The sequence below is a fragment of the Somniosus microcephalus genome, chromosome 32 (genome assembly GCF_052327205.1).
Source record: "Somniosus microcephalus isolate GS21.2 chromosome 32, FLI_Smic_1.0, whole genome shotgun sequence".
Classification (NCBI taxonomy): domain Eukaryota; kingdom Metazoa; phylum Chordata; class Chondrichthyes; order Squaliformes; family Somniosidae; genus Somniosus; species Somniosus microcephalus.
Genome location: NC_141018.1, coordinates 38563453 through 38587066, shown reverse-complemented (window position 1 = coordinate 38587066; position 23614 = coordinate 38563453). Strand labels below are relative to the sequence as shown.

The window sequence follows — 23614 nt, the reverse complement described above, 5'->3', positions numbered from 1 at the left end:
GGTTGGTCAGTGTCTGGCCCCGGGTTGGTCAGTGTCTGGCCCCGGGTTGGTCAGTGTCTGGCCCCGGGTTGGTCAGTGGCCCTGAGTTGGTCAATGGCCCCGGGTTGGTCAGTATCTGGCCCGGATTGGTCAGTGTCCGGCCCTGGGTTGGTCAGTGGCCCCGGGTTAGTCAGTGGCCCTGGGTTGGTCAGTGGCCCCGGGTTGGTCAGTGTCTGGCCCCGGGTTGGTTAGTGTCTGGCCCCGGGTTGGTCAGTGCCCGGCCCGGGTTGGTCAGTGGCCTCGGGTTGGTCAGTGTCCCCGGGTTGGTCAGTGTCTGGCCCGGATTGGTCAGTGTCCGGCACTGGGTTGGTCAGAGTCTGGCCCCGGGTTAGTCAGTGGCCCTGGGTTAGTCAATGGCCCCGGGTTGGTCAGTGTCTGGCCCCGGGTTGGTCAGTGTCCGGCCCGGGTTGGTCAGTGTCCGGCCCTGGGTTGGTCAGTGGCCCCGTGTTGGTCAGATTCTGGCCCCGGGTTAGTCAGTGGCCCTGGGTTGGTCAGTGTCTGGCCCGGGTTGGTCAGTGGCCCCGGGTTGGTCAGTGTCTGGCCCCGGGTTGGTCAGTGCCCGGCCCGGGTTGGTCAGTGGCCTCGGGTTGGTCAGTGTCCCCGGGTTGGTCAGTGTCTGGCCCGGATTGGTCAGTGTCCGGCCCTGGGTTGGTCAGTGGCCCCGGGTTAGTCAGAGTCTGGCCCCGGGTTAGTCATTGGCCCTCGGTTGGTCAGTGGCCCTGGGTTGGTCAGTGTCTGGCTCCGGGTTGGTCAATGTCCGGCCCGGGTTGGTCAGTGTCTGGCCCCGGGTTGGTCAGTGTCTGGCCTGGGTTGGTCAGTGTCTGGCCCATGTTGGTCAGTGTCTGGCCCGTGTTGGTCAGTGTCTGGCCCCGGGTTGGTCAGTGTCTGGCCCTGGGTTGGTCAGTGTCTGGCCCCGGGTTGGTCAGTGTCTGGCCTGGGTTGGTCAGCGTCTGGCCCATGTTGGTCAGTGTCTGGCCCGTGTTGGTCAGTGTCTGGCCCCGGGTTGGTCAGTGTCTGGCCCCGGGTTGGTCAGTGTCTGGCCCCGGGTTGGTCAGTGTCTGGCCCTGGGTTGGTCAGTGGCCCTGAGTTGGTCAGTGGCCCCGGGTTGGTCAGTGTCTGGCCCGGATTGGTCAGTGTCCGGCCCTGGGTTGGTCAGTGGCCCCGGGTTGGTCAGAGTCTGGCCCCGGGTTAGTCAGTGGCCCTGGGTTGGTCAGTGTCTGGCCCGGGTTGGTCAGTGGCCCCGGGTTGGTCAGTGTCTGGCCCCGGGTTGGTCAGTGCCCGGCCCGGGTTGGTCAGTGGCCTCGGGTTGGTCAGTGTCCCCGGGTTGGTCAGTGTCTGGCCCAGATTGGTCAGTGTCCGGCCCTGGGTTGGTCAGTGGCCCCGGGTTGGTCAGAGTCTGGCCCCGGGTTAGTCAGTGGCCCTGGGTTGGTCAGTGGTCCCGGGTTGGTCAGTGTCTGGCCCTGGGTTGGTCAGTGGCCCTTGGTTGGTCAGAGACTGGCCCCGGGTTAGTCAGTGGCCCTGGGTTGGTCAGTGGCCCTGGGTTGGTCAGTGTCCGGCCCGGGTTGGTCAGTGTCTGGCCCCGGGTTGGTCAGTGTCTGGCCCGGGTTGGACAGTGTCTGGCCCATGTTGGTCAGTGTCTGGCCCCGGGTTGGTCAGTGTCTGGCCCGGGTTGGACAGTGTCTGGCCCATGTTGGTCAGTGTCTGGCCCCGGGTTGGTCAGTGTCTGGCCCCGGGTTGGTCAGTGTCTGGCCCCGGGTTGGTCAGTGTCTGGCCCTGGGTTGGTCAGTGTCCGGCCCGGGTTGGTCAGTGGCCCCGGCTTGGTCAGTGTCTGGCCCCGGGTTGGTCAGTGCCCGGCCCGGGTTGGTCAGTGGCCTCGGGTTGGTCAGTGTCCCTGGGTTGGTCAGTGTCTGGCCCAGATTGGTCAGTGTCCGGCCCTGGGTTGGTCAGTGTCTGGCCCGGGTTGGTCAGTGTCTGGCCTGGGTTGGTCAGTGTCTGGCACGGTTGGTCAGCATCTGGCCCGGGTTGGTCAGTGTCTGGCCTCGGGTTGGTCAGTGGCCCCGGGTTGGTCAGTGTCTGGCCCGGGTTGGTCAGTGTCTGGCCCGGGTTGGTCAGTGTCTGGCCCCGGGTTGGTCAGTGTCTGGCCCGGATTGGTCAGTGTCTGGCCCTGGCTTGGAAGTGTCTGGCCCCGGGTTGGTCAGTGCCCGGCCCCGGGTTGGTCAGTGTCTGGCCCCGGGTTGGTCAGAGTCTGGCCCCGGGTTGGTCAGTGTCCGGCCCCGGGTTGGTCAGTGTCTGGCCCCGGGTTGGTCAGTGTCTGGCCCGGTTGGTCAGTGTCTGGCCTGGGTTGGTCAGTGTCTGGCCCGGTTGGTCAGTGCCTGGCCCCGGGTTGGTCAGTGCCTGGCCCTGGGTTGGTCAGCGCCTGGCCCCGAGTTGGTCAGAGTCCGGCCCCGGGTTGGTCAGAGTCCGGCCCCGGGTTGGTCAGAGCCCGGCCCCGGGTTGGTCAGTGCCCGGCCCCGGGTTGGTCAGTGCCCGGCCCCGGGTTGGTCAGTGCCCGGCCCGGTCAGTGCCCGGCCCCGGGTTGGTCAGTGCCCGGCCCCGGGTTGGTCAGTGCCCGGCCCCGGGTTGGTCAGTGCCCGGCCCCGGGTTGGTCAGAGCCCGGCCCCGGGTTGGTCAGAGCCCGGCCCCGGGTTGGTCAGTGCCCGGGCCCGGGTTGGTCAGTGCCTGGCCCCGGGTTGGTCAGTGTCTGGCACGGTTGGTCAGCGTCTGGCCCGGGTTGGTCAGTGTCTGGCCTCGGGTTGGTCAGTGGCCCCGGGTTGGTCAGTGTCTGGCCCGGGTTGGTCAGTGTCTGGCCCGGGTTGGTCAGTGTCTGGCCCCGGGTTGGTCAGTGTCTGGCCCCGGGTTGGTCAGTGTCTGGCCCGGATTGGTCAGTGTCTGGCCCTGGCTTGGAAGTGTCTGGCCCCGGGTTGGTCAGTGCCCGGCCCCGGGTTGGTCAGTGTCTGGCCCCGGGTTGGTCAGAGTCTGGCCCCGGGTTGGTCAGTGTCCGGCCCCGGGTTGGTCAGTGTCTGGCCCCGGGTTGGTCAGTGTCTGGCCCGGTTGGTCAGTGTCTGGCCTGGGTTGGTCAGTGTCTGGCACGGTTGGTCAGTGTCTGGCCCGGGTTGGTCAGTGTCTGGCCTCGGGTTGGTCAGTGGCCCCGGGTTGGTCAGTGTCTGGCCCGGGTTGGTCAGTGTCTGGCCCGGGTTGGTCAGTGTCTGGCCCGGGTTGGTCAGTGTCTGGCCCCGGGTTGGTCAGTGTCTGGCCCGGATTGGTCAGTGTCTGGCCCTGGCTTGGAAGTGTCTGGCCCCGGGTTGGTCAGAGTCTGGCCATGGTTGGTCAGTGTCTGGCCCCGGGTTGGTCAGTGCTAGGCCCTGGGTTGGTCAGTGCCCGGCTCCGGGTTGGTCAGTGTCTGGCCCCGGGTTGGTCAGTGCCTGGCCCTGGGTTGGTCAGTGTCTGGCCCTGGCTTGGTCAGTGTCTTTGTCCCGGGTTGGTCAGAGTCTGGCCCCAGGTTGGTCAGTGCCTGGCCCCGTTGGTCAGAGTCTGGCCACGGGTTGGTCAGAGTCTGGTCCCGGGTTGGTCAGAGTCTGGCCCTGGGTTGGTTAGAGTCTGGCCCCGGGTTGGTCAGTGCCTGGCCCCGGGTTGGTCAGTGCCTGGCCCGGGTTGGTCAGGGTCTGGCCCCGGGTTGGCCAGTGCCTGGCCCTGGGTTGGTCAGTGTCCGGCCCCGGGTTGGTCAGTGCCTGGCCCGGGTTGGTCAGAGCCTGGCCCCGGGTTGGTCAGTGCCTGGCCCCGGGTTGGTCAGTGTCCGGCCCCGGGTTGGTCAGAGTCTGGCCCCGGGTTGGTCAGTGTCTGGCCCCGGGTTGGTCAGTGCCTGGCCCCGGGTTGGTCAGAGTCTGTCCCCGGGTTGGTCGGTGTCTGGCCCGGGTTGGTCAGTGCCCGGCCCCGGGTTGGACAGTGCCCGGCCCCGGGTTGGTCAGTGCCCAGCCTCGGGTTGGTCAGTGTCTGGCCCGGGTTGGTCAGTGCCTGGCCCCGGGTTGGTCAGTGTCTGGCCCCGGGTTGGTCAGTGCCTGGCCCCGGGTTGGTCAGTGCCTGGCCCCGGGTTGGTCAGTGCCTGGCCCCGGGTTGGTCAGAGCCTGGCCCCGGGTTGGTCAGAGCCTGGCCCCGGGTTGGTCAGTGCCTGGCCCCGGGTTGGTCAGAGTCCGGCCCCGGGTTGGTCAGAGCCTGGCCCCGGGTTGGTCAGTGCCTGGCCCCGGGTTGGTCAGAGTCCGGCCCCGGGTTGGTCAGAGCCCGGCCCCGGGTTGGTCAGTGCCCGGCCCCGGGTTGGTCAGTGCCCGGCCCCGGGTTGGTCAGAGCCCGGCCCCGGGTTGGTCAGTGCCCGGGCCCGGGTTGGTCAGTGCCCGGCCCCGGGTTGGCCAGAGCCTGGCCCCGGGTTGGTCAGTGCCTGGCCCGGGTTGGTCAGAGTCTGGCCCCGGGTTGGTCAGTGCCTGGCCCCGGGTTGGTCAGTGCCTGGCCCCGGGTTGGTCAGTGCCTGGCCCCGGATTGGTCAGAGCCTGGCCCCGGGTTGGTCAGTGCCTGGCCCCGGGTTGGTCAGAGTCTGGCCCCGGGTTGGTCAGTGCCTGGCCCCGGGTTGGTCAGTGCCTGGCCCGGGTTGGTCAGTGTCAGTGCCGGGTGTGCGGGAGGCGGGGTCAGGCTCAGGCTCAGTGAAGCTTCACTCCGGGATTCGGGATGATCGCGGTTCGGATCCCGTCCATCGGGCAGGAGGCGAGCGGAGACTCGGAGAAAGTGCACACGGTGAGCGGAGGAGGAGAGGGTCCCGGGGGAGAGAGAGAGAGAGAGAGAGAGAGAGAGAGAGTGAGTGCCCCGGGGGAGAGAGAGAGAGAGAGTGCCCCGGGGGAGGGAGAGAGAGAGAGAGAGAGTGCCCGGGGAGAGAGAGAGGGGGTCCGGGGGGAGAGAGAGGGTGCCCGGGGAGACAGGGTCCCGGGGAGAGGGTGCGGGTCCCCCGGGGGGAGGGTGCGGGTCCCCCGGGGGGAGAGGGAGAGAGAGAGAGAGAGAGGGGGGGTCTGGGGGAGCGAGAGAGAGAGAGAGTCCCCGGGGGAGAGAGACAGGGGTCCGGGGGGGAGAGAGAGAGAGGGTGCTCGGGGAGACAGGGTCCCGGAGAGAGGGTGCGGGTCCCCCGGGGGGAGCGAGAGAGAGAGAGAGAGGGTCCCGGGGGGAGAGAGAGTCCCGGGGGGAGAGAGAGTCCCCGGGTGCCCGGGGGGAGGGTGTCGGTCTCTGGATGTTGATTCTCTGCAGCTTCTGTTAAAGGGGCCGCTCCGCTGGGTTTGCCCATTTAAAGGGACAGGCGGAGCTCCCCCCGCCGGGACTCGGTAAACCCGGACAGCTGTTCAACCGGGGGGAGCAGCACAGTCTCATTCTCCCCGGGGGGTCAGACACCAACCCCGGGCCACCCGTGCTCGGTAACCCCCCCGTCAATACTCGTCCCAGCAGTCAGGCTGTGTGTGTCTGTCTATCCGTCAGTCTGTGTCTATGTGTGTCTGTCTCTGTGTGTGTCTGTGTGTCCAGGGTTGGTTGCCGGTTGTGTAGTGATGCATGTGTGGGATCTGGATGAACATTTCTTACATTCTGTATCTGTCAGTCTCTGGTACTTGTGTGAGAGTGTGGGATTCATTCTGTATCTGTGACTCTGATAATGGTCCCTGTCTATAGTGAGTTCAGTGATCATATTCCAGGACAGGAGTTGGGACAATTGGTCTCAGAGCCCTGGGCTGGAGAGGGTGATGAGCCAGGGAGGATGATTTTGGAGATTGCTGAGATCTGGTGAGGACATAAGCAGGTTGATTGCGATGCCCCACATGATGGAATAGCCTCACAGCCTATACTCGGCGGAGTGGAGGGCAAGCAGCACAGGGAGAGAGGTGCAAAGTGTTGGTAGTGGCAGGAGGATCAGTGCAGTGATCCAGTGATTTTGTAATTTCCCTTAATAATCATAAAACCGGTCCAGTGTGCATTGTGGTGAATGCTTCAGAATCCCACGGGATGCAAGTCCGAACATAAGAAATAGGAACAGGAGTAGACCATTCGGCCCCTCGAGCCTGCTCCGCCATTCAATGAGATCATGGCTGATCTTCTGCCTCAACTCCATTCACCGGCCCTATCTCCGTATCCCTTGATGCCCTTACTAGTCAGAAATCTATCAACCTCTGTTTTGAATATACCCAATGACTGAGCCTCCACAGCCCTCTGGGGTAGAGAATTCCAAAGATTCACCACCCTCTGTGTGAAGAAATTTCTCCTCATCTCAGTCCTGAATGGCCGACCCCTTATCCTGAGACTGTGGCCCCTGGTTCTAGACTCCCCAGCCAAGGGAAACATTCTCCCAGCATCCATCCTATCAAGCCCTGTAATAATTTTGTATGCTTCAATGAGATCCCCTCTCATTCTTCTGAATTCAAGAGAATACAGGCCTAGTTTACTCAATCTCTTCTCATACGACAGTCCCGCCATCCCAGGAATCAGTCTGGTGAACCTTCGTTGCACTCCCTCTATGGCAAGTATATCCTTCCATAGGTAAGGAGACCAAAATGGTACACAGTACTCCAGGTGTGGTCTCACCAAGTCCCTATATAATTGGAGTAAGACTTCTTTACTCCTGTACTCAAATCCTCTTGTAATGAAGGCCAGTATACCATTTGCCTTCCTAATGACTTGCTGCACCTGCACATTCACTTTCAGTGACTCGTGTACAAAGACACCCAGATCCCTTTGAGCATCTGCATTCCCCAATCTTTCACCATTTAGGAAATACTCTGCCTTTCTGTTTTTTCTACCAAAGTGGATAACTTCTCATTTATCCACATTATATTCCATCTGCCATGTTCTCGCCCACTCACTGAGCCTGTCGAGATCCCCTTGAAGCCTCTTCATATCCTCTTTGCATCTGACACTGCCACCTAGCTTTGTATCATCAGCAAATTTGGAAATGTTACATTTAGTCCCCTCATCCAAATCATTGATATAGATTGTGAATAGCTGGGGCCCAAGCACCGATCCTTGCGGTACCCCACTCGTCACAGCCTGCCATCCTGAAAAAGACCCGTTTATCCCTACTCTTTGTTTTCGGTCTGTTAACCAATTCTCAATCCATGCTAATATATTACCCCCAATTCCATGTGTCCTAATTTTGTTCACCAACCTCTTGTGTGGGACCTTATCGAAGGCCTTCTGAAAATCCAGATACACCACATCTACCGGTTCCCCTTTGTCTACTCCACTAGTTACATCCTCAAAGAACGTCAATAGGTTTGTCAAACAGGATTTCCCTTTCATAAATCCATGTTGACTGCCCAATCTTACGATTAGTTTCTAAGTGCCCAGTTATTACATCCTTTATAATAGATTCCAGCATTTTCCCAACTACTGATGTGAGGCTAACAGGTCTGTAGTTCCCCGTTTTCTCTCTCCCTCCTTTCTTAAATAGCAGGGTTACACTTGCTATCCTCCAATCTGCAGGAACCGTTCCAGAATCTATAGAATTTTGGAAGATGACAACCAATGCGTCCACTATCCCAATGGCCACCTCTTTCAAAACTCTAGGATGTAGGTCATCCGGTCCTTGGGATTTATTGACTTTTAGTCCCATTAATTTTGCTAGTACTGTTTGTTTACTAATAATAATTTCTTTAAGTTCCTCATTCTCGCCAAACCCTTGGTTTTCTCGTATTTCTGGGAGGTTTTTTGTGTCTTCCTCCGTGAAGACAGAAACAAAGTATTTATTTAATTTCTCAGCCATTTCCTCATTCCCCATTATAAATTCTCTCATCTCTGACTGTAAAGGACCTACATTTACCTTCGTCAGTCTTTTCTTTTTCATATACAAACGTTAGGAAGTGAGGAGTAAGGAAGATAATCGAGCTGGGTGAGAAACAGTGGCAATGGGGTGAAGAGACAATGGGATTTGTTTGTGGGGAGAGCGACTGAAGGAGACTAAATGGGGTCCTGTTAAAGGGGACGAGCTTTCCACTTCTTACTCTGGAAATTCTAGTGTTCTAAAGGGTTTGAAATGTTTTCATATTCACACTGGTCTGCAGAGCTGAGTGTGCGATGGTGAGTGTGTAACGGCATGGCGAGTGTGTGGGAGTGAGTGTGTAACGGCACGGCGAGTGTGGGAGTGAGTGTGTGACTGTACGGTGAGTGTGTGGGAGTGAGTGTGTAACGGCACGGCGAGTGTGTGGGAGTGAGTGTGTGACTGCATGGTGAGTGTGTGGGAGTGAGTGTGTGACTGCACGGTGAGTGTGTGGGAGTGAGTGTGTGACTGCACGGTGAGTGTGTGGGAGTGAGTGTGTGACTGTACGGTGAGTGTGTGGGAGCGAGTGTGTGACTGCACGGTGAGTGTGTGGGAGTGAGTGTGTAACAGCACGGTGAGCGTGCGATGGTGAGTGTGTGACTGCACAGTGAGCGTGCGATGGTGAGTGTGTAACAGCATGGTGAGCGTGCGATGGTGAGTGTGTGACTGCACGGTGAGCGTGCGATGGTGAGCGTGTAACAGCATGGTGAGCGTGCGATGGTGAGTGTGACTGCACGGTGAGCGTGCGATGGTGAGTGTGTAACAGCATGGTGAGCGTGCGATGGTGAGTGTGTGACTGCACGGTGAGCGTGCGATGGTGAGCGTGTGACTGCATGGTGAGCGTGCGATGGTGAGCATGTGACTGCATGGTGAGCGTGCGATGGTGAGTGTGTGACTGCACGGTGAGCGTGCGATGGTGAGTGTGTAACAGCATGGTGAGCGTGCGATGGTGAGTGTGTGACTGCACGGTGAGCGTGCGATGGTGAGTGTGTAACAGCATGGTGAGCGTGCGATGGTGAGTGTGTGACTGCACGGTGAGCGTGCGATGGTGAGTGTGTGACTGTACGGTGAGCGTGCGGTGGTGAGTGTGTGACTGCACGGTGAGTGTGTGGGAGTGAGTGTGTGACTGCACGGTGAGTGTGTGGGAGTGAGTGTGTGACTGCACGGTGAGTGTGTGGGAGTGAGTGTGTGACTGCACGGTGAGTGTGTGGGAGTGAGTGTGTGACTGCACGGTGAGTGAGTGCGTAACAGCACGGTGAGCGTGCGATGGTGAGTGTGTGACTGCACGGTGAGCGTGCGATGGTGAGTGTGTGACTACGGTGAGTGTGTCTGGTGCAAAGATAAGGGATTTGCTCGATTTTCTGAGGAAGTTTAAAACCGCCCAATCCAAACACTCGCATATACAGAGCTTGTTTAGTGAAGAATCTTTATTTGCACAGATGGGACGTAACCATAGCAACACCACGTTGTAAGACATTGCCTGTAACCATGGCAACACCATGTACTGTATTTGAGTTATAAAGGAGAATCTGTGTTTGGAATGAAGCCAATTTGATGCAAATTTGATCTGATTCTCTCAGTCTGTTCATTAGCTGCTGTTGACTTCCCACCGTCAGTGCAAGGGTGGCTAAGAGGCACAAGTTGGTGATGGGCTTCAAATCAAGGCTGAAGATGGTGCTGTGGATCGGCCCTGACTGCAGGGGTTTATCCTGGGACTGGGAGTATTGATATCTCGAGGCTCCCAGCGGAGTGAGGCAGTAATGAGGGGAGAGGCTGCGAGAGTGAGAGAGTCGAAAACCCAGGGAGACTTTCCCAATAAGAAAGACTTGCATTTCTGTAGCGCCTTTCACAACCTCAGGACGTCTCACAGTGCTTTACAGCCAATGAAGTACTTTTTGAAGTGTAGTCACGGTTGTAATGTAGGAAACGCGGCAGCCAATTTGCGCACAGCAAGCTCCCACAAACAGCAATGTGATAATGACCAGATCATCTGTTTTAGTGAGGTTGGTTGAGGAATAAATATTGGCCCCAGGACACCGGGGAGAATTCCCCCCACCCCGGCAGAGTCAGTCAGTTCCCCGTGTCCCGAGGCCCGAGTCGGTCAGTTCCCCGTTCCCCGAGGCCGGAGTGGGTCAGTTCCCCGAGTCCCGAGGCCGGAGTCGGTCAGTTCCCCGTGTCCCGAGGCCGGAGTTGGTCAGTTCCCCGTTCCCCGAGGCCGGAGTGGGTCAGTTCCCCGAGTCCCGAGGCCGGAGTCGGTCAGTTCCCCGTGTCCCGAGGCCGGAGTTGGTCAGTTCCCCGTTCCCCGAGGCCGGAGTTGGTCAGTTCCCTGTGTCCCGAGGCCCGAGTCGGTCAGTTCCCCGTTCCCCGAGGCCGGAGTGGGTCAGTTCCCCGAGACCCGAGGCCGGAGTCGGTCAGTTCCCCGTGTCCCGAGGCCGGAGTCGGTCAGTTCCCCGAGGCCGGAGTCGGCCAGTTCCCCGAGGCCGGAGTCAGTCAGTTCCCTGTGTCCCGAGGCCCGAGTCGGTCAGTTCCCCGTTCCCCGAGGCCGGAGTGGGTCAGTTCCCCGTTCCCCGAGGCCGGAGTGGGTCAGTTCCCCGTTCCCCGAGGCCGGAGTGGGTCAGTTCCCCGTTCCCCGAGGCCGGAGTGGGTCAGTTCCCCGAGGCCGGAGTGGGTCAGTTCCCCGAGGCCGGAGTGGGTCAGTTCCCCGAGGCCGGAGTGGGTCAGTTCCCCGAGGCCGGAGTGGGTCAGTTCCCCGAGGCCGGAGTGGGTCAGTTCCCCGAGGCCGGAGTGGGTCAGTTCCCCGAGGCCGGAGTGGGCCAGTTCCCCGAGGCCGGAGTGGGCCAGTTCCCCGAGGCCGGAGTGGGCCAGTTCCCCGAGGCCGGAGTGGGCCAGTTCCCCGAGGCCGGAGTGGGCCAGTTCCCCGAGGCCGGAGTGGGCCAGTTCCCCGAGGCCCGAGTGGGCCAGTTCCCCGAGGCCCGAGTGGGCCAGTTCCCCGAGGCCCGAGTGGGCCAGTTCCCCGAGGCCCGAGTGGGCCAGTTCCCCGAGGCCCGAGTCGGTCAGTTCCCCGTGTCCCGAGGCCGGAGTGGGTCAGTTCCCCGAGGCCCGAGTCGGTCAGTTCCCCGAGGCCCGAGGCCGGAGTCGGTCAGTTCCCCGAGGCCGCAGTCGGTCAGTTCCCCGTGTCCCGAGGCCGGAGTCGGTCAGTTCCCCGTGTCCCGAGGCAGGAGTCGGTCAGTTCCCCGAGGCCGGAGTCGGTCAGTTCCCCGTGTCCCGAGGCCGGAGTCGGTCAGTTCCCCGAGGCCGGAGTCGGTCAGTTCCCCGAGGCCGGAGTCGGTCAGTTCCCCGAGGCCGGAGTCGGTCAGTTCCCCGAGGCCGGAGTCGGTCAGTTCCCCGTGTCCCGAGGCCGGAGTCGGTCAGTTCCCCGAGGCCGGAGTCGGTCAGTTCCCCGAGGCCGGAGTCGGTCAGTTCCCCGAGGCCGGAGTCGGTCAGTTCCACGTGTCCCGAGGCCGGAGTCGGTCAGTTCCCCGAGGCCGGAGTCGGTCAGTTCCCCGAGGCCGGAGTCGGTCAGTTCCCCGTGTCCCGAGGCCGGAGTCGGTCAGTTCCCCGTGTCCCGAGGCCGGAGTCGGTCAGTTCCCCGAGGCCGGAGTCGGTCAGTTCCCCGAGGCCGGAGTGAGTCAGTTCCCCGAGTCCCGAGTCGGTCAGTTCCCCGTGTCCCGAGGCCGGAGTCGGTCAGTTCCCCGTTCCCGGAGGCCGGAGTGGGTCAGTTCCCCGAGGCCGGAGTGGGTCAGTTCCCTGTGTCCCGAGGCCCGAGTCGGTCAGTTCCCCGTTCCCCGAGGCCGGAGTGGGTCAGTTCCCCGTGTCCCGAGGCCGGAGTCGGTCAGTTCCCCGAGGCCGGAGTCGGTCAGTTCCCCGAGGCCGGAGTCGGTCAGTTCCCCGAGGCCGGAGTCGGTCAGTTCCCTGTGTCCCGAGGCCCGAGTTGGTCAGTTCCCCGTTCCCCGAGGCCGGAGTGGGTCAGTTCCCCGTTCCCCGAGGCCGGAGTGGGTCAGTTCCCCGAGGCCGGAGTGGGTCAGTTCCCCGAGGCCGGAGTGGGTCAGTTCCCCGAGGCCGGAGTGGGTCAGTTCCCCGAGGCCGGAGTGGGTCAGTTCCCCGAGGCCCGAGTCGGTCAGTTCCCCGAGGCCCGAGGCCGGGGTCGGTCAGTTCCCCGAGGCCGCAGTCGGTCAGTTCCCCGTGTCCCGAGGCCGGAGTCGGTCAGTTCCCCGTGTCCCGAGGCCGGAGTCGGTCAGTTCCCCGTGTCCCGAGGCCGGAGTCGGTCAGTTCCCCGAGGCCGGAGTCGGTCAGTTCCCCGTGTCCCGAGGCCGGAGTCGGTCAGTTCCCCGTGTCCCGAGGCCGGAGTCGGTCAGTTCCCCGAGGCCGGAGTCGGTCAGTTCCCTGTGTCCCGAGGCCGGGGTCGGTCAGTTCCCCGAGGCCGCAGTCGGTCAGTTCCCCGAGGCCGGAGTCGGTCAGTTCCCTGTGTCCCGAGGCCGGAGTCGGTCAGTTCCCCGTGTCCCGAGGCCGGAGTCGGTCAGTTCCCCGAGGCCGGAGTCGGTCAGTTCCCCGAGGCCGGAGTCGGTCAGTTCCCCGTGTCCCGAGGCCGGAGTCGGTCAGTTCCCCGAGGCCGGAGTCGGTCAGTTCCCCGTGTCCCGAGGCCGGAGTCGGTCAGTTCCCCGTGTCCCGAGGCCGGAGTCGGTCAGTTCCCCGAGGCCGGAGTCGGTCAGTTCCCCGAGGCCGGAGTCGGTCAGTTCCCCGAGGCCGGAGTCGGTCAGTTCCCCGTGTCCCGAGGCCGGAGTCGGTCAGTTCCCCGAGGCCGGAGTCGGTCAGTTCCCCGAGGCCGGAGTCGGTCAGTTCCCCGAGGCCGGAGTCGGTCAGTTCCACGTGTCCCGAGGCCGGAGTCGGTCAGTTCCCCGAGGCCGGAGTCGGTCAGTTCCCCGAGGCCGGAGTCGGTCAGTTCCCCGTGTCCCGAGGCCAGAGTCGGTCAGTTCCCCGTGTCCCGAGGCCGGAGTCGGTCAGTTCCCCGAGGCCGGAGTCGGTCAGTTCCCCGAGGCCGGAGTGAGTCAGTTCCCCGAGTCCCGAGGCCGGAGTCGGTCAGTTCCCCGTGTCCCGAGGCCGGAGTCGGTCAGTTCCCCGTTCCCGGAGGCCGGAGTGGGTCAGTTCCCCGAGGCCGGAGTGGGTCAGTTCCCTGTGTCCCGAGGCCCGAGTCGGTCAGTTCCCCGTTCCCCGAGGCCGGAGTGGGTCAGTTCCCCGTTCCCCGAGGCCGGAGTGGGTCAGTTCCCCGTGGCCGGAGTCAGTCAGTTCCCCGAGGCCGGAGTCGGTCAGTTCCCCGAGGCCGGAGTCGGTCAGTTCCCCGAGGCCGGAGTCGGTCAGTTCCCTGTGTCCCGAGGCCCGAGTCGGTCAGTTCCCCGTTCCCCGAGGCCGGAGTGGGTCAGTTCCCAGTTCCCCGAGGCCGGAGTGGGTCAGTTCCCCGAGGCCGGAGTGGGTCAGTTCCCCGAGGCCGGAGTGGGTCAGTTCCCCGAGGCCGGAGTGGGTCAGTTCCCCGAGGCCCGAGTCGGTCAGTTCCCCGAGGCCCGAGGCCGGAGTCGGTCAGTTCCCCGAGGCCGCAGTCGGTCAGTTCCCCGTGTCCCGAGGCCGGAGTCGGTCAGTTCCCCGTGTCCCGAGGCCGGAGTCGGTCAGTTCCCCGTGTCCCGAGGCCGGAGTCGGTCAGTTCCCCGAGGCCGGAGTCGGTCAGTTCCCCGTGTCCCGAGGCCGGAGTCGGTCAGTTCCCCGTGTCCCGAGGCCGGAGTCGGTCAGTTCCCCGAGGCCGGAGTCGGTCAGTTCCCTGTGTCCCGAGGCCGGGGTCGGTCAGTTCCCCGAGGCCGCAGTCGGTCAGTTCCCCGAGGCCGGAGTCGGTCAGTTCCCCGTGTCCCGAGGCCGCAGTCGGTCAGTTCCCCGAGGCCGGAGTCGGTCAGTTCCCCGAGGCCGGAGTCGGTCAGTTCCCCGTGTCCCGAGGCTGCAGCCACTAACACTGTTTCTTGTTGCAGGTTTTCCGGGTCGAGGTTCTCACCAATGGGCGGAAGCACTCGGTGGATCGTCGGTACCGAGACTTCCAAGCCCTTCACAAAAAGGTGAGTCCGGAGCAGAAACCCCTTGTATCTAACCCGTGCTGTACCTGCCCTGGGAGTGTTTGATAGGACAATGTAAAGGGAGCTTTACTCTGTATCTAACCCGTGCTGTACCTGCCCTGGGAGTGTTTGATGGGACAGTGTAGAGGGAGCTTTACTCTGTATCTAACCCGTGCTGTACCTGCCCCGGGAGTGTTTGATGGGACAGTGTAGAGGGAGCTTTACTCTGTATCTAACCCGTGCTGTATCTGCCCCGGGAGTGTTTGATGGGACAGTGTAGAGGGAGCTTTACTCTGTATCTAACCCGTGCTGTACCTGCCCTGGGAGTGTTTGATGGGACAGTGTAGAGGGAGCTTTACTCTGTATCTAACCCGTGCTGTATCTGCCCCGGGAGTGTTTGAGGGGGCAGTGTAGAGGGAGCTTTACTCTGTATCTAACCTGTGCTGTACCTGCCCTGGGAGTGTTTGATGGGACAGTGTAGAGGGAGCTTTACTCTGTATCTAACCCGTGCTGTACCTGCCCCGGGAGTGTTTGATGGGACAGTGTGGAGGGAGCTTTACTCTGTATCTAACCCGTGCTGTACCTGCCCTGGGAGTGTTTGATGGGACAGTGTAGAGGGAGCTTTACTCTGTATCTAACCCGTGCTGTACCTGCCCCGGGAGTGTTTGATGGGACAGTGTGGAGGGAGCTTTACTCTGTATCTAACCCGTGCTGTACCTGCCCCGGGAGTGTTTGATGGGACAGTGTAGAGGGAGCTTTACTCTGTATCTAACCCGTGCTGTACCTGCCCTGGGAGTGTTTGATGGGACAGTGTAGAGGGAGCTTTACTCTGTATCTAACCCGTGCTGTACCTGCCCTGGGAGTGTTTGATGGGGCAGTGTAGAGGGAGCTTTACTCTGTATCTAACCCGTGCTGTACCTGCCCTGGGAGTGTTTGATGGGACAGTGTAGAGGGAGCTTTACTCTGTATCTAACCCGTGCTGTACCTGCCCTGGGAGTGTTTGATGGGGCAGTGTAGAGGGAGCTTTACTCTGTATCTAACCCGTGCTGTACCTGCCCTGGGAGTGTTTGATGGGGCAGTGTAGAGGGAGCTTTACTCTGTATCTAACCCGTGCTGTACCTGCCCTGGGAGTGTTTGATGGGACAGTGTGGAGGGAGCTTTACTCTGTATCTAACCCGTGCTGTACCTGCCCTGGGAGTGTTTGATGGGACAGTGTAGAGGGAGCTTTACTCTGTATCTAACCCGTGCTGTATCTGCCCCGGGAGTGTTTGAGGGGGCAGTGTAGAGGGAGCTTTACTCTGTATCTAACCTGTGCTGTACCTGCCCTGGGAGTGTTTGATGGGACAGTGTAGAGGGAGCTTTACTCTGTATCTAACCCGTGCTGTACCTGCCCTGGGTGGGCTCTGTATTGCGACTGTGTTTAAAGTAGGAGAGTGTTCCATTCCCTGGCACTAACATTTCTCGGACTAATCCCTTTAGTTTGATGAGCTGGCTGTGTTCGTGGTGCCCATTCCTGGGAGGTCACTTGCCTGCAGTCTGTCTGCGGGACTTTGGACAGATTCCAGTGCTGCTCTCGGTCCTGGTTATAACAGTCCTGACGTTGGCAGCGAGCAGATTGTGACCGGGGAGTGCGGGACCCTGGTGCCAGTGAAGGAATGTCTTGGAAGCAAGACCTACTTGCAGCCCTGTGCTGTCAGCGGGCTCGAGTTACAGGTTTATTTGAGTGCAGGCAAAATTAGCACGGTAACACAACACAGCAGAGTCGGTGATAGAGCTGACCCCCCGTGACCGCACACAAACACCCAGCCCAGCCCCGTCTCCCCGGCTAATGGAGCTGAGGGGGCAACAGGTGGGCTTGCTCCCACATACAGTACCGCATGGGCGCTACCCCCATTGTTGTGGGCATCTCACCCGGGGTAGACGACGATCATGGTCCGTTGGTAGAAGGCAGTGCCCTCCCTGCCCCACAGTGGCTGTCTCTGCACCCCCTCACGGTGCAGCCCCGCTGTGAGGGGTCTCGCTGGGCCCTCCCTGCCCCACGGTGGCTGTCTCTGCACCCCCTCACGGTGCAGCCCTGCTGTGAGGGGTCTCGCTCGGCTGGCTGTTCCCAGGTTGAGGCTCTTTTCTTGTTTCTGTTTCCAACAGTTGAAAAAGACAACAAAAACACCTGACTTCCCCCCGAAGCGAGGCCTGAATCGGCGTCCCAAGGCCCTGGAGCAGAAGAGGACGGGATTGGAGGCATATTTACAGGTGAGACCCAGAGAGAGGGGCCCAGGGCAGTACTGAGGGAGCGCCGCACTGTCGGAGGGGCAGTACTGAGGGAGCGCCGCACTGTCGGAGAGGCAGTACTGAGGGAGCGCCGCACTGTCGGAGGGGCAGTACTGAGGGAGCGCTGCACTGTCGGAGGGGCAGTACTGAGGGAGTGCCGCACTGTCAGAGGGGCAGTACTGAGGGAGCGCCGCACTGTCGGAGGGGCAGTACTGAGGGAGCGCCGCACTGTCGGAGGGGCAGTACTGAGGGAGCGCCGCACTGTCGGAGGGGCAGTACTGAGGGAGCGCTGCACTGTCGGAGGGGCAGTACTGAGGGAGTGCCGCACTGTCGGAGGGGCAGTACTGAGGGAGCGCCGCACTGTCGGAGAGGCAGTACTGAGGGAGCGCCGCACTGTCGGAGAGGCAGTACTGAGGGAGCGCCGCACTGTCGGAGAGGCAGTACTGAGGGAGCGCCGCACTGTCGGAGGGGCAGTACTGAGGGAGCGCCGCACTGTCGGAGGGGCAGTACTGAGGGAGTGCTGCACTGTCGGAGGGGCAGTACCGAGGGAGTGCCGCACTGTCGGAGGGGCAGTACTGAGGGAGTGCCGCACTGTCGGAGGGGCAGTACTGAGGGAGCGCCGCACTGTCGGAGGGGCAGTACTGAGGGAGTGCCGCACTGTCGGAGGGGCAGTACTGAGGGAGTGCCGCACTGTCGGAGGGGCAGTACTGAGGGAGCGCCGCACTGTCGGAGGGGCAGTACTGAGGGAGCGCCGCACTGTCGGAGGGGCAGTACTGAGGGAGCGCCGCACTGTCGGAGGGGCAGTACTGAGGGAGCGCCGCACTGTCGGAGGGGCAGTACTGAGGGAGTGCTGCACTGTCGGAGGGGCAGTACCGAGGGAGCGCTGCACCCCAAGAGAAGGGTTTTGAAAGCAGTGGGGAGGTGACCAGGTCGAGTATTGTGGGCAGTTTTTCCTTTCACTGCTCCGAGGTCCCGCACAACTGGTGAGCCAGCTTTTAAACTGAAGGAACCGTGCATGCATGGAATTTTGAATGGGCCGCACAGCCTGTTAAAGGGGCCGCACGGCGCAAAAACATGACTGGGAATGTTGTTGGTGTGCCCGGGAATGTAATGGTTTGCAGGGAGATGGGACGCTTCCTGTGTTCACTGACCGCTCTCTCTCTCTGGGACACAGGGCCTCGTGTGTGACAGTCAGCAGGTGCCCCGGGAGATCCTCGACTTCCTCAGCATCAAACACATCCCGTCCGGAAAGCAGAGAAACACTTTGAGGTCAGTCCCTCACTCTTGGATCTTGGGAATCATTTACATTCAACTCCCTGCTTTTCCGGGGCTGATTATTGACACCGGGAGCACGCCCGCAGGACAGATAAACGGCATCGATATGGGGACAGACTGCAGAGACCAGGCTTGTAATCCCTTGTGTACTGAAGATTAAAGAGTGATCTAATCGAGGTGGATAAGGTGATTAGAAGAGGAGAAATGGGGAGTCTAGAACCAGGGGTCACAGTCTCAGAATAAGGAGTCGGCCATTTAGGACTGAGATGAGGAGAAATTTCTTCACTCAGAGGGTGGTGAATCTTTGGAATTCTCTACCCCAGAGGGCTGTGGAGGCTCAGTCCGAGTATATTCAAGACAGAGATCGATAGATTTTTGAATATTAAGGGAATCAAGGGATATGGGGATAGTGCGGGAAGGTGGAGATGAGGTAGAAGATCAGCCATGGTCTTATTGAATGGCAGAGCAGGCTCGAGAGGCCGACTTTTGCTCCTATGACGGAGAGACTTGGAAGGGTCAGTTAGAGAGTCACAAATTATTTGACTCTAAATAACTAACTATATTTGAAGCCTGGGATCGTTTGACCCTGATGTGTTGGAGCTTTTCCCCATCTCCCACTTACTGCACGAAGCCGAATGCTCCACCTGGTGGCCACACCGAGGAATGGCAGCTCCGTGTTCCCGGGAGTGACGTGTGGTCCAGTGCCAGGCCAACAGAGGATTCCTGGGGCTTTGGACATCGAGTGCATCTGCACTGTCGGAGGCACAGTACTGAGGGAGCGCTGCACTGTCGGAGGGGCGGTACTGAGGGAGCGCCGCACTGTCAGAGGGGCAGTACTGAGGGAGCGCCGCACTGTCGGAGGGGCAGTACTGAGGGAGCGCCGCACTGTCGGAGGGGCAGTACTGAGGGAGCGCCGCACTGTCGGAGGGGCAGTACTGAGGGAGCGCCGCACTGTCGGAGGGGCAGTACTGAGGGAGCGCCGCACTGTCGGAGGGGCAGTACTGAGGGAGCGCCGCACTGTCGGAGGGGCAGTACTGAGGGAGCGCCGCACTGTCGGAGGGGCGGTACTGAGGGAGCGCCGCACTGTCAGAGGGGCAGTACTGAGGGAGCGCCGCACTGTCAGAGGGGCAGTACTGAGGGAGCGCCGCACTGTCAGAGGGGCCATCTTTCGTTAAACTGAGATGTTAAATCGAGACCCCGTCTGCTCTCCCAGGCGGTAAAAGATCCCATGACACTATTTCGAAGAAGAGCAGGGGAGTTCTCCCTGGTGTCCTGGCCAATATTTGTCCCTCTACTTAAACAATCCGGACAGCCCACTTTCCCCCGCCCCCCTCCCCGTCTACACCTCTGAGGGTCGTGCATCTTTGGATATATTCAAATATATTGAATGACCCAGCCTCCACAGCTCTCTGGTTACAGTGCGATGGGGCACCGGCTCTGGTTACAGTGCGACGGGGCACTGGCTCTGGATACAGTGCGATGGGGCACCGGCTCTGGATACAGTGCGACGGGGCTCTGGTTACAGTGCGACGGGGCACTGGCTCTGGTTACAGTGCGATGGGGCACTGGCTCTGGTTACAGTGCGACGGGGCTCTGGTTACAGTGCGACGGGGCACTGGCTCTGGTTACAGTGCGACGGGGCACTGGTTACAGTGCGACGGGGCACTGGCTCTGGTTACAGTGCGACAGGGCACTGGCTCTGGTTACAGTGCGACGGGGCACTGGCTCTGGTTACAGTGCGACGGGGCACTGGTTACAGTGCGACGGGGCACTGGCTCTGGTTACAGTGCGACGGGGCACTGGCTCTGGTTACAGTGCGACGGGGCACTGGCTCTGGTTACAGTGCGACGGGGCACTGGTTACAGTGCGACGGGGCTCTGGTTACAGTGCGACGGGGCACTGGCTCTGGTTACGGTGCGACGGGGCACTGGCTCTGGTTACAGTGCGACGGGGCACTGGATACAGTGCGACAGGGCACTGGCTCTGGTTAGTGCGACGGGGCACTGGCTCTGGTTACAGTGCGACGGGGCACTGGATACAGTGCGACGGGGCACTGGCTCTGGATACAGTGCGACGGGGCACTGGCTCTGGTTACGGTGCGACGGGGTGTGGGAGCAGCAATGTTGCAGCCCAGTACTGTCCAAGAACCAAAAGTGTCGGACCCGGTGTGTGTCGAGCAGGTCCTTGGCCATAGACACAGGGACAGGAGGCCATTCAGCCCATCGAGCCTCCTCAACTCTGTTTACCCACCTTTGCTCCACATCGTTTACCCAACAAAGATCCATCGATCTCAGTCCTGTCTGTGGTGACTCCCCTGACTCTGCCCCTTGGATGGTTTTCTCGTCTACTTGAAGTGTGCGCTGTTCTGATGTCCAGTAACAGCTGTGCCCAGGTGAAATCTGGGTAAATGGCGGAGTGGTTCCGAGATCTCCAAGTTGGGTTTCAAACGCCTGTAGATTGTAGGAAGGATGGAGGGAAGTGAGGGGAGGCAACATAAACTAAAGGGTACAATTTTAAAGGGAGTGCTGGAACAGAGACCTGGGGGATATGTACACAAATCATTGAAGGTGGCAGGACATGTTGAGAAGGCTGTTAAAGCATACGGGATCCTGGGCTTCATAAATAAAGGCACAGAGTACAAAAGGAGGGAAGTTCTGCTAAACCTTTAAATTACTGGTTAGGCCCCAGCTGGAGCATTGTGTCCAATTCTGGGCACCACACTTTAGGAAGGAACAATTGTACAGGATGGGGGATCAGGAGCCAAGGAATAACAGAGGAAAAGTTCAGGAGAGCACTGAGCAAGGTAGTGCAGACAAGAGAATTTGTGATAGAGATTGGAGTTTTTCTGTTTCTGTCACTTTGTTCTGATAGAATGGTTACAGTAAGGAAGGAGGCCCGTCGAGCCCGTGCCGGCTCTCTGCAAGAGCATTTCAGCCAGTCCCACCCCCCCGCCCTTTCCCTGTAGCCCTGCAAATTTATTTCCTTCAGATACTTATCCAATTCCCTTTTGAAAGCCAGGATTGAATCTGCCTCCACCGCCCTTTCAGGCAGTGCATTCCAGATCTGAACCACTCGCTGCGTAAAAAAGTTTTTCCTCATGTCGCCTTTGGTTCTTTTGCCAATCACCTTGAATCTGTGTCCTCTGGTTCTCGACCCTTCCGCCAATGGGAACAGTTTCTCTCTATCTACTCTGTCTAGACCCCTCGTGATTTTGAACACCTCTATTAAATCGCCTCGTAATCTTCTCTGTTCTAAGGAGAACAACCCCAGCTTCTCCAGTCTAACCACGTAACTGAAGTCCCTCATCCCTGGAATCATTCTCGTAAATCTTTTCTGCACCCTCTCTAAGGCCTCACATCCTTCCTAAAGTGCGATGCCCAGAATTGGACACAATACTCCAGTTGGGGCAGAACCAGTGTTTTATAAAGGTTCATCATAATTTCCACACTTTTGTACTCTATACCTCTATTCATGAAGCCCAGAATCCTGTAAGCTTTTTTAACTACTTTCTCAACCTGCTCTGACACCTTCAATGATTTGTGCACACATACCCCCAGGTCTCTCTGTCCTTGCACCCCCTTTAGTTTATATTTCCTCTCCCAATTCTTTCAACCAAAATGTATCACTTTGCACTTTTCTGTGTTAAATTTCATCTGCCACGTGTCTGCCCATTTCACCAGCCTGTCTGTCCTCTTGAAGTCTATCACTATCCTCCTCACTGTTCACTATACTTCCAAGTTTTATGTCATCTGCAAATTTTGAAATTGTGCCCTGCACACCCAAGTCTAAGTCATTAACATACATCACGAAAAGCAGTGGTCCTAGAACCGACCCCTGGGGAACACCACTGTAGACCTTCCTCCAGTCTGAAAAACTGTTCACCACTACTCTGTTTCCAGTCACTTAGCCAATTAAGATCTAATATAATTCCTTTTCTTTCAGTGTCTTGGATGAACTTGACTTGCAAAACTACAGGTAAGCACAAGGAACCTCCTGTGCAGCTTGCCTGGCTGGCCTCCCCGCTTTCACCCTCCGTAAAGCTCATCTAAAACCGGTATCCTAACTCGCACCAAGTCCCGTTCACCCATCGCCCGTGCTCTCTGACCTACACTGGCTCCCGGTCCGGCAACACCTCGAATTCAAAATTCTCATCCGCGTCCATGACACCCCCTCTGTAACCAACTCGAGCCCGACAACCCCGCGTCCATGGCACCCCCTCTGTAACCAACTCCAGCCTGACAACCCCGCGTCCATGGCACCCCCTCTGTAACCTCCTCCAGCCCCACAACCCCGCGTCCATGGCACCCCCTCTGTAACCAACTCCAGCCTGACAACCCCGCGTCCATGGCACCCCCTCTGTAACCTCCTCCAGCCCGACAACCACGCGTCCAAGGCACCCCCTCTGTAACCAACTCCAGCCCTATAACCCCGCGTCCATGGCACCCCCTCTGTAACCTCCTCCAGCCCGACAACCCCGCGTCCATGACACCCCCTCTGTAACCTCCTCCAGCCCGACAACCCCGCGTCCATGGCACCCCCTCTGTAACCTCCTCCAGCCCCACAACCCCGCGTCCATGGCACCCCCTCTGTAACCTCCTCCAGCCCGACAACCCCGCATCCATGGCACCCCCCTCTGTAACCTCCTCCAGCCCGACAACCCCGCGTCCAAGGCACCCCCTCTGTAACCTCCTCCAGCCCGACAACCCCGCGTCCATGGCACCCCCTCTGTAACCTCCTCCAGCCCGACAACCCCGCGTCCATGGCACCCCCTCTGTAACCTCCTCCAGCCCGACAACCCCGCATCCATGGCACCCCCTCTGTAACCTCCTCCAGCCCGACAACCCCGCATCCATGGCACCCCCTCTGTAACCTCCTCCAGCCCCACAACCCCGCATCCATGGCACCCCCTCTGTAACCTCCTCCAGCCCGACAACCCCGCATCCATGGCACCCCCTCTGTAACCAACTCCAGCCCGACAACCCCGCGTCCATGGCACCCCCTCTGTAACCTCCTCCAGCCCGACAACCCCGCGTCCATGGCACCCCCTCGGTAACCAACTCCAGCCCGACAACCCCGTGTCCATGGCACCCCCTCTGTAACCTCCTCCAGCCCGACAACCCCGCATCCATGGCACCCCCTCTGTAACCAACTCCAGCCCGACAACCCCGCGTCCATGGCACCCCCTCGGTAACCAACTCCAGCCCGACAACCCCGTGTCCATGGCACCCCCTCGGTAACCAACTCCAGCCCGACAACCCCGCGTCCATGGCACCCCCTCGGTAACCAACTCCAGCCTGACAACCCCGCGTCCATGGCACCCCCTCTGTAACCTCCTCCAGCCCTACAACCCCGTGTCCATGGCACCCCCTCTGTAACCAACTCCAGCCCTACAACCCTTCGAGATCTCTGCACTCCTCCAATTCTGGCCTCTCGTGCAACCCCGATTGTAATCGCTCCACCATTGGCGGCCGTGCCTTCAGCTGCCTGGACCCGAAACTCTGGAATTCCCTCCCTAAACCCCTCTCGCCTCCTTTAAAGCCTATCTTTGACCAAGCTTTTGGCCACCTGTACTAATATCTCATGTTGCTCGGTGTCAAATTTTTGTTAAAAATCTCCCGCTACACTGTCGCATCAAACACTCCCAGGGAAGGTACAGCTCAGTGGGAAATAAGGACTTAACACTCTAATTTTCACACTTATATGTCTATCCGCTCGTTACAGGTATTACCGTCGGCAGGTGGTCAGTTTCACGAAGGATGCCTTTGCTCATCCGGCTACGACAGGTAATGTGAAGAGGGGGCGGATGATTGTTGTAAATGAGCAATTCAGAAGCGAGGAGGAACTGTAGTCAGGGACAGGACAGAGAGCGTTGCACTGTCGGAGGGTCAGTACTGTGGGAATGCCGCACTGTCGGAGGGGGCAGTACTGAGGGAGCGCCGCACTGTCGGAGGGGGTTGCCTTATCGTTGAGACGTTCGTGTGGTGTAGCAGTCAGGCCAGATGTTAAAAGATCCGACTACAGTATTCGAAGACTG

At 60.0% G+C, this 23614-nt stretch overlaps 1 protein-coding gene across 4 annotated transcripts in view; it reads left to right on the top strand.

Annotated features, from left to right (window-relative positions):
- The first annotated feature begins 4710 nt into the window (after positions 1 to 4710).
- LOC147097448 (sorting nexin-22-like) overlaps positions 4711 to 23614 on the top strand; it is a 65208-nt gene continuing 46304 nt past the window's right edge. The window contains exons 1-6 of one of the 4 annotated variants that reach the window (XM_085972441.1): positions 4711 to 4857; positions 13957 to 14040; positions 16183 to 16287; positions 17480 to 17574; positions 21523 to 21555; positions 23302 to 23363. In XM_085972441.1, the coding sequence (XP_085828567.1) occupies positions 4792 to 4857; positions 13957 to 14040; positions 16183 to 16287; positions 17480 to 17574; positions 21523 to 21555; positions 23302 to 23363 (445 nt within the window). In that variant the 5' untranslated portion in view covers positions 4711 to 4791. The remainder of the gene's footprint in view (positions 4858 to 13956; positions 14041 to 16182; positions 16288 to 17479; positions 17575 to 21522; positions 21556 to 23301; positions 23364 to 23614) is intronic. The other 3 variants (XM_085972442.1, XM_085972445.1, XM_085972443.1) reach the window with 3 other exon arrangements.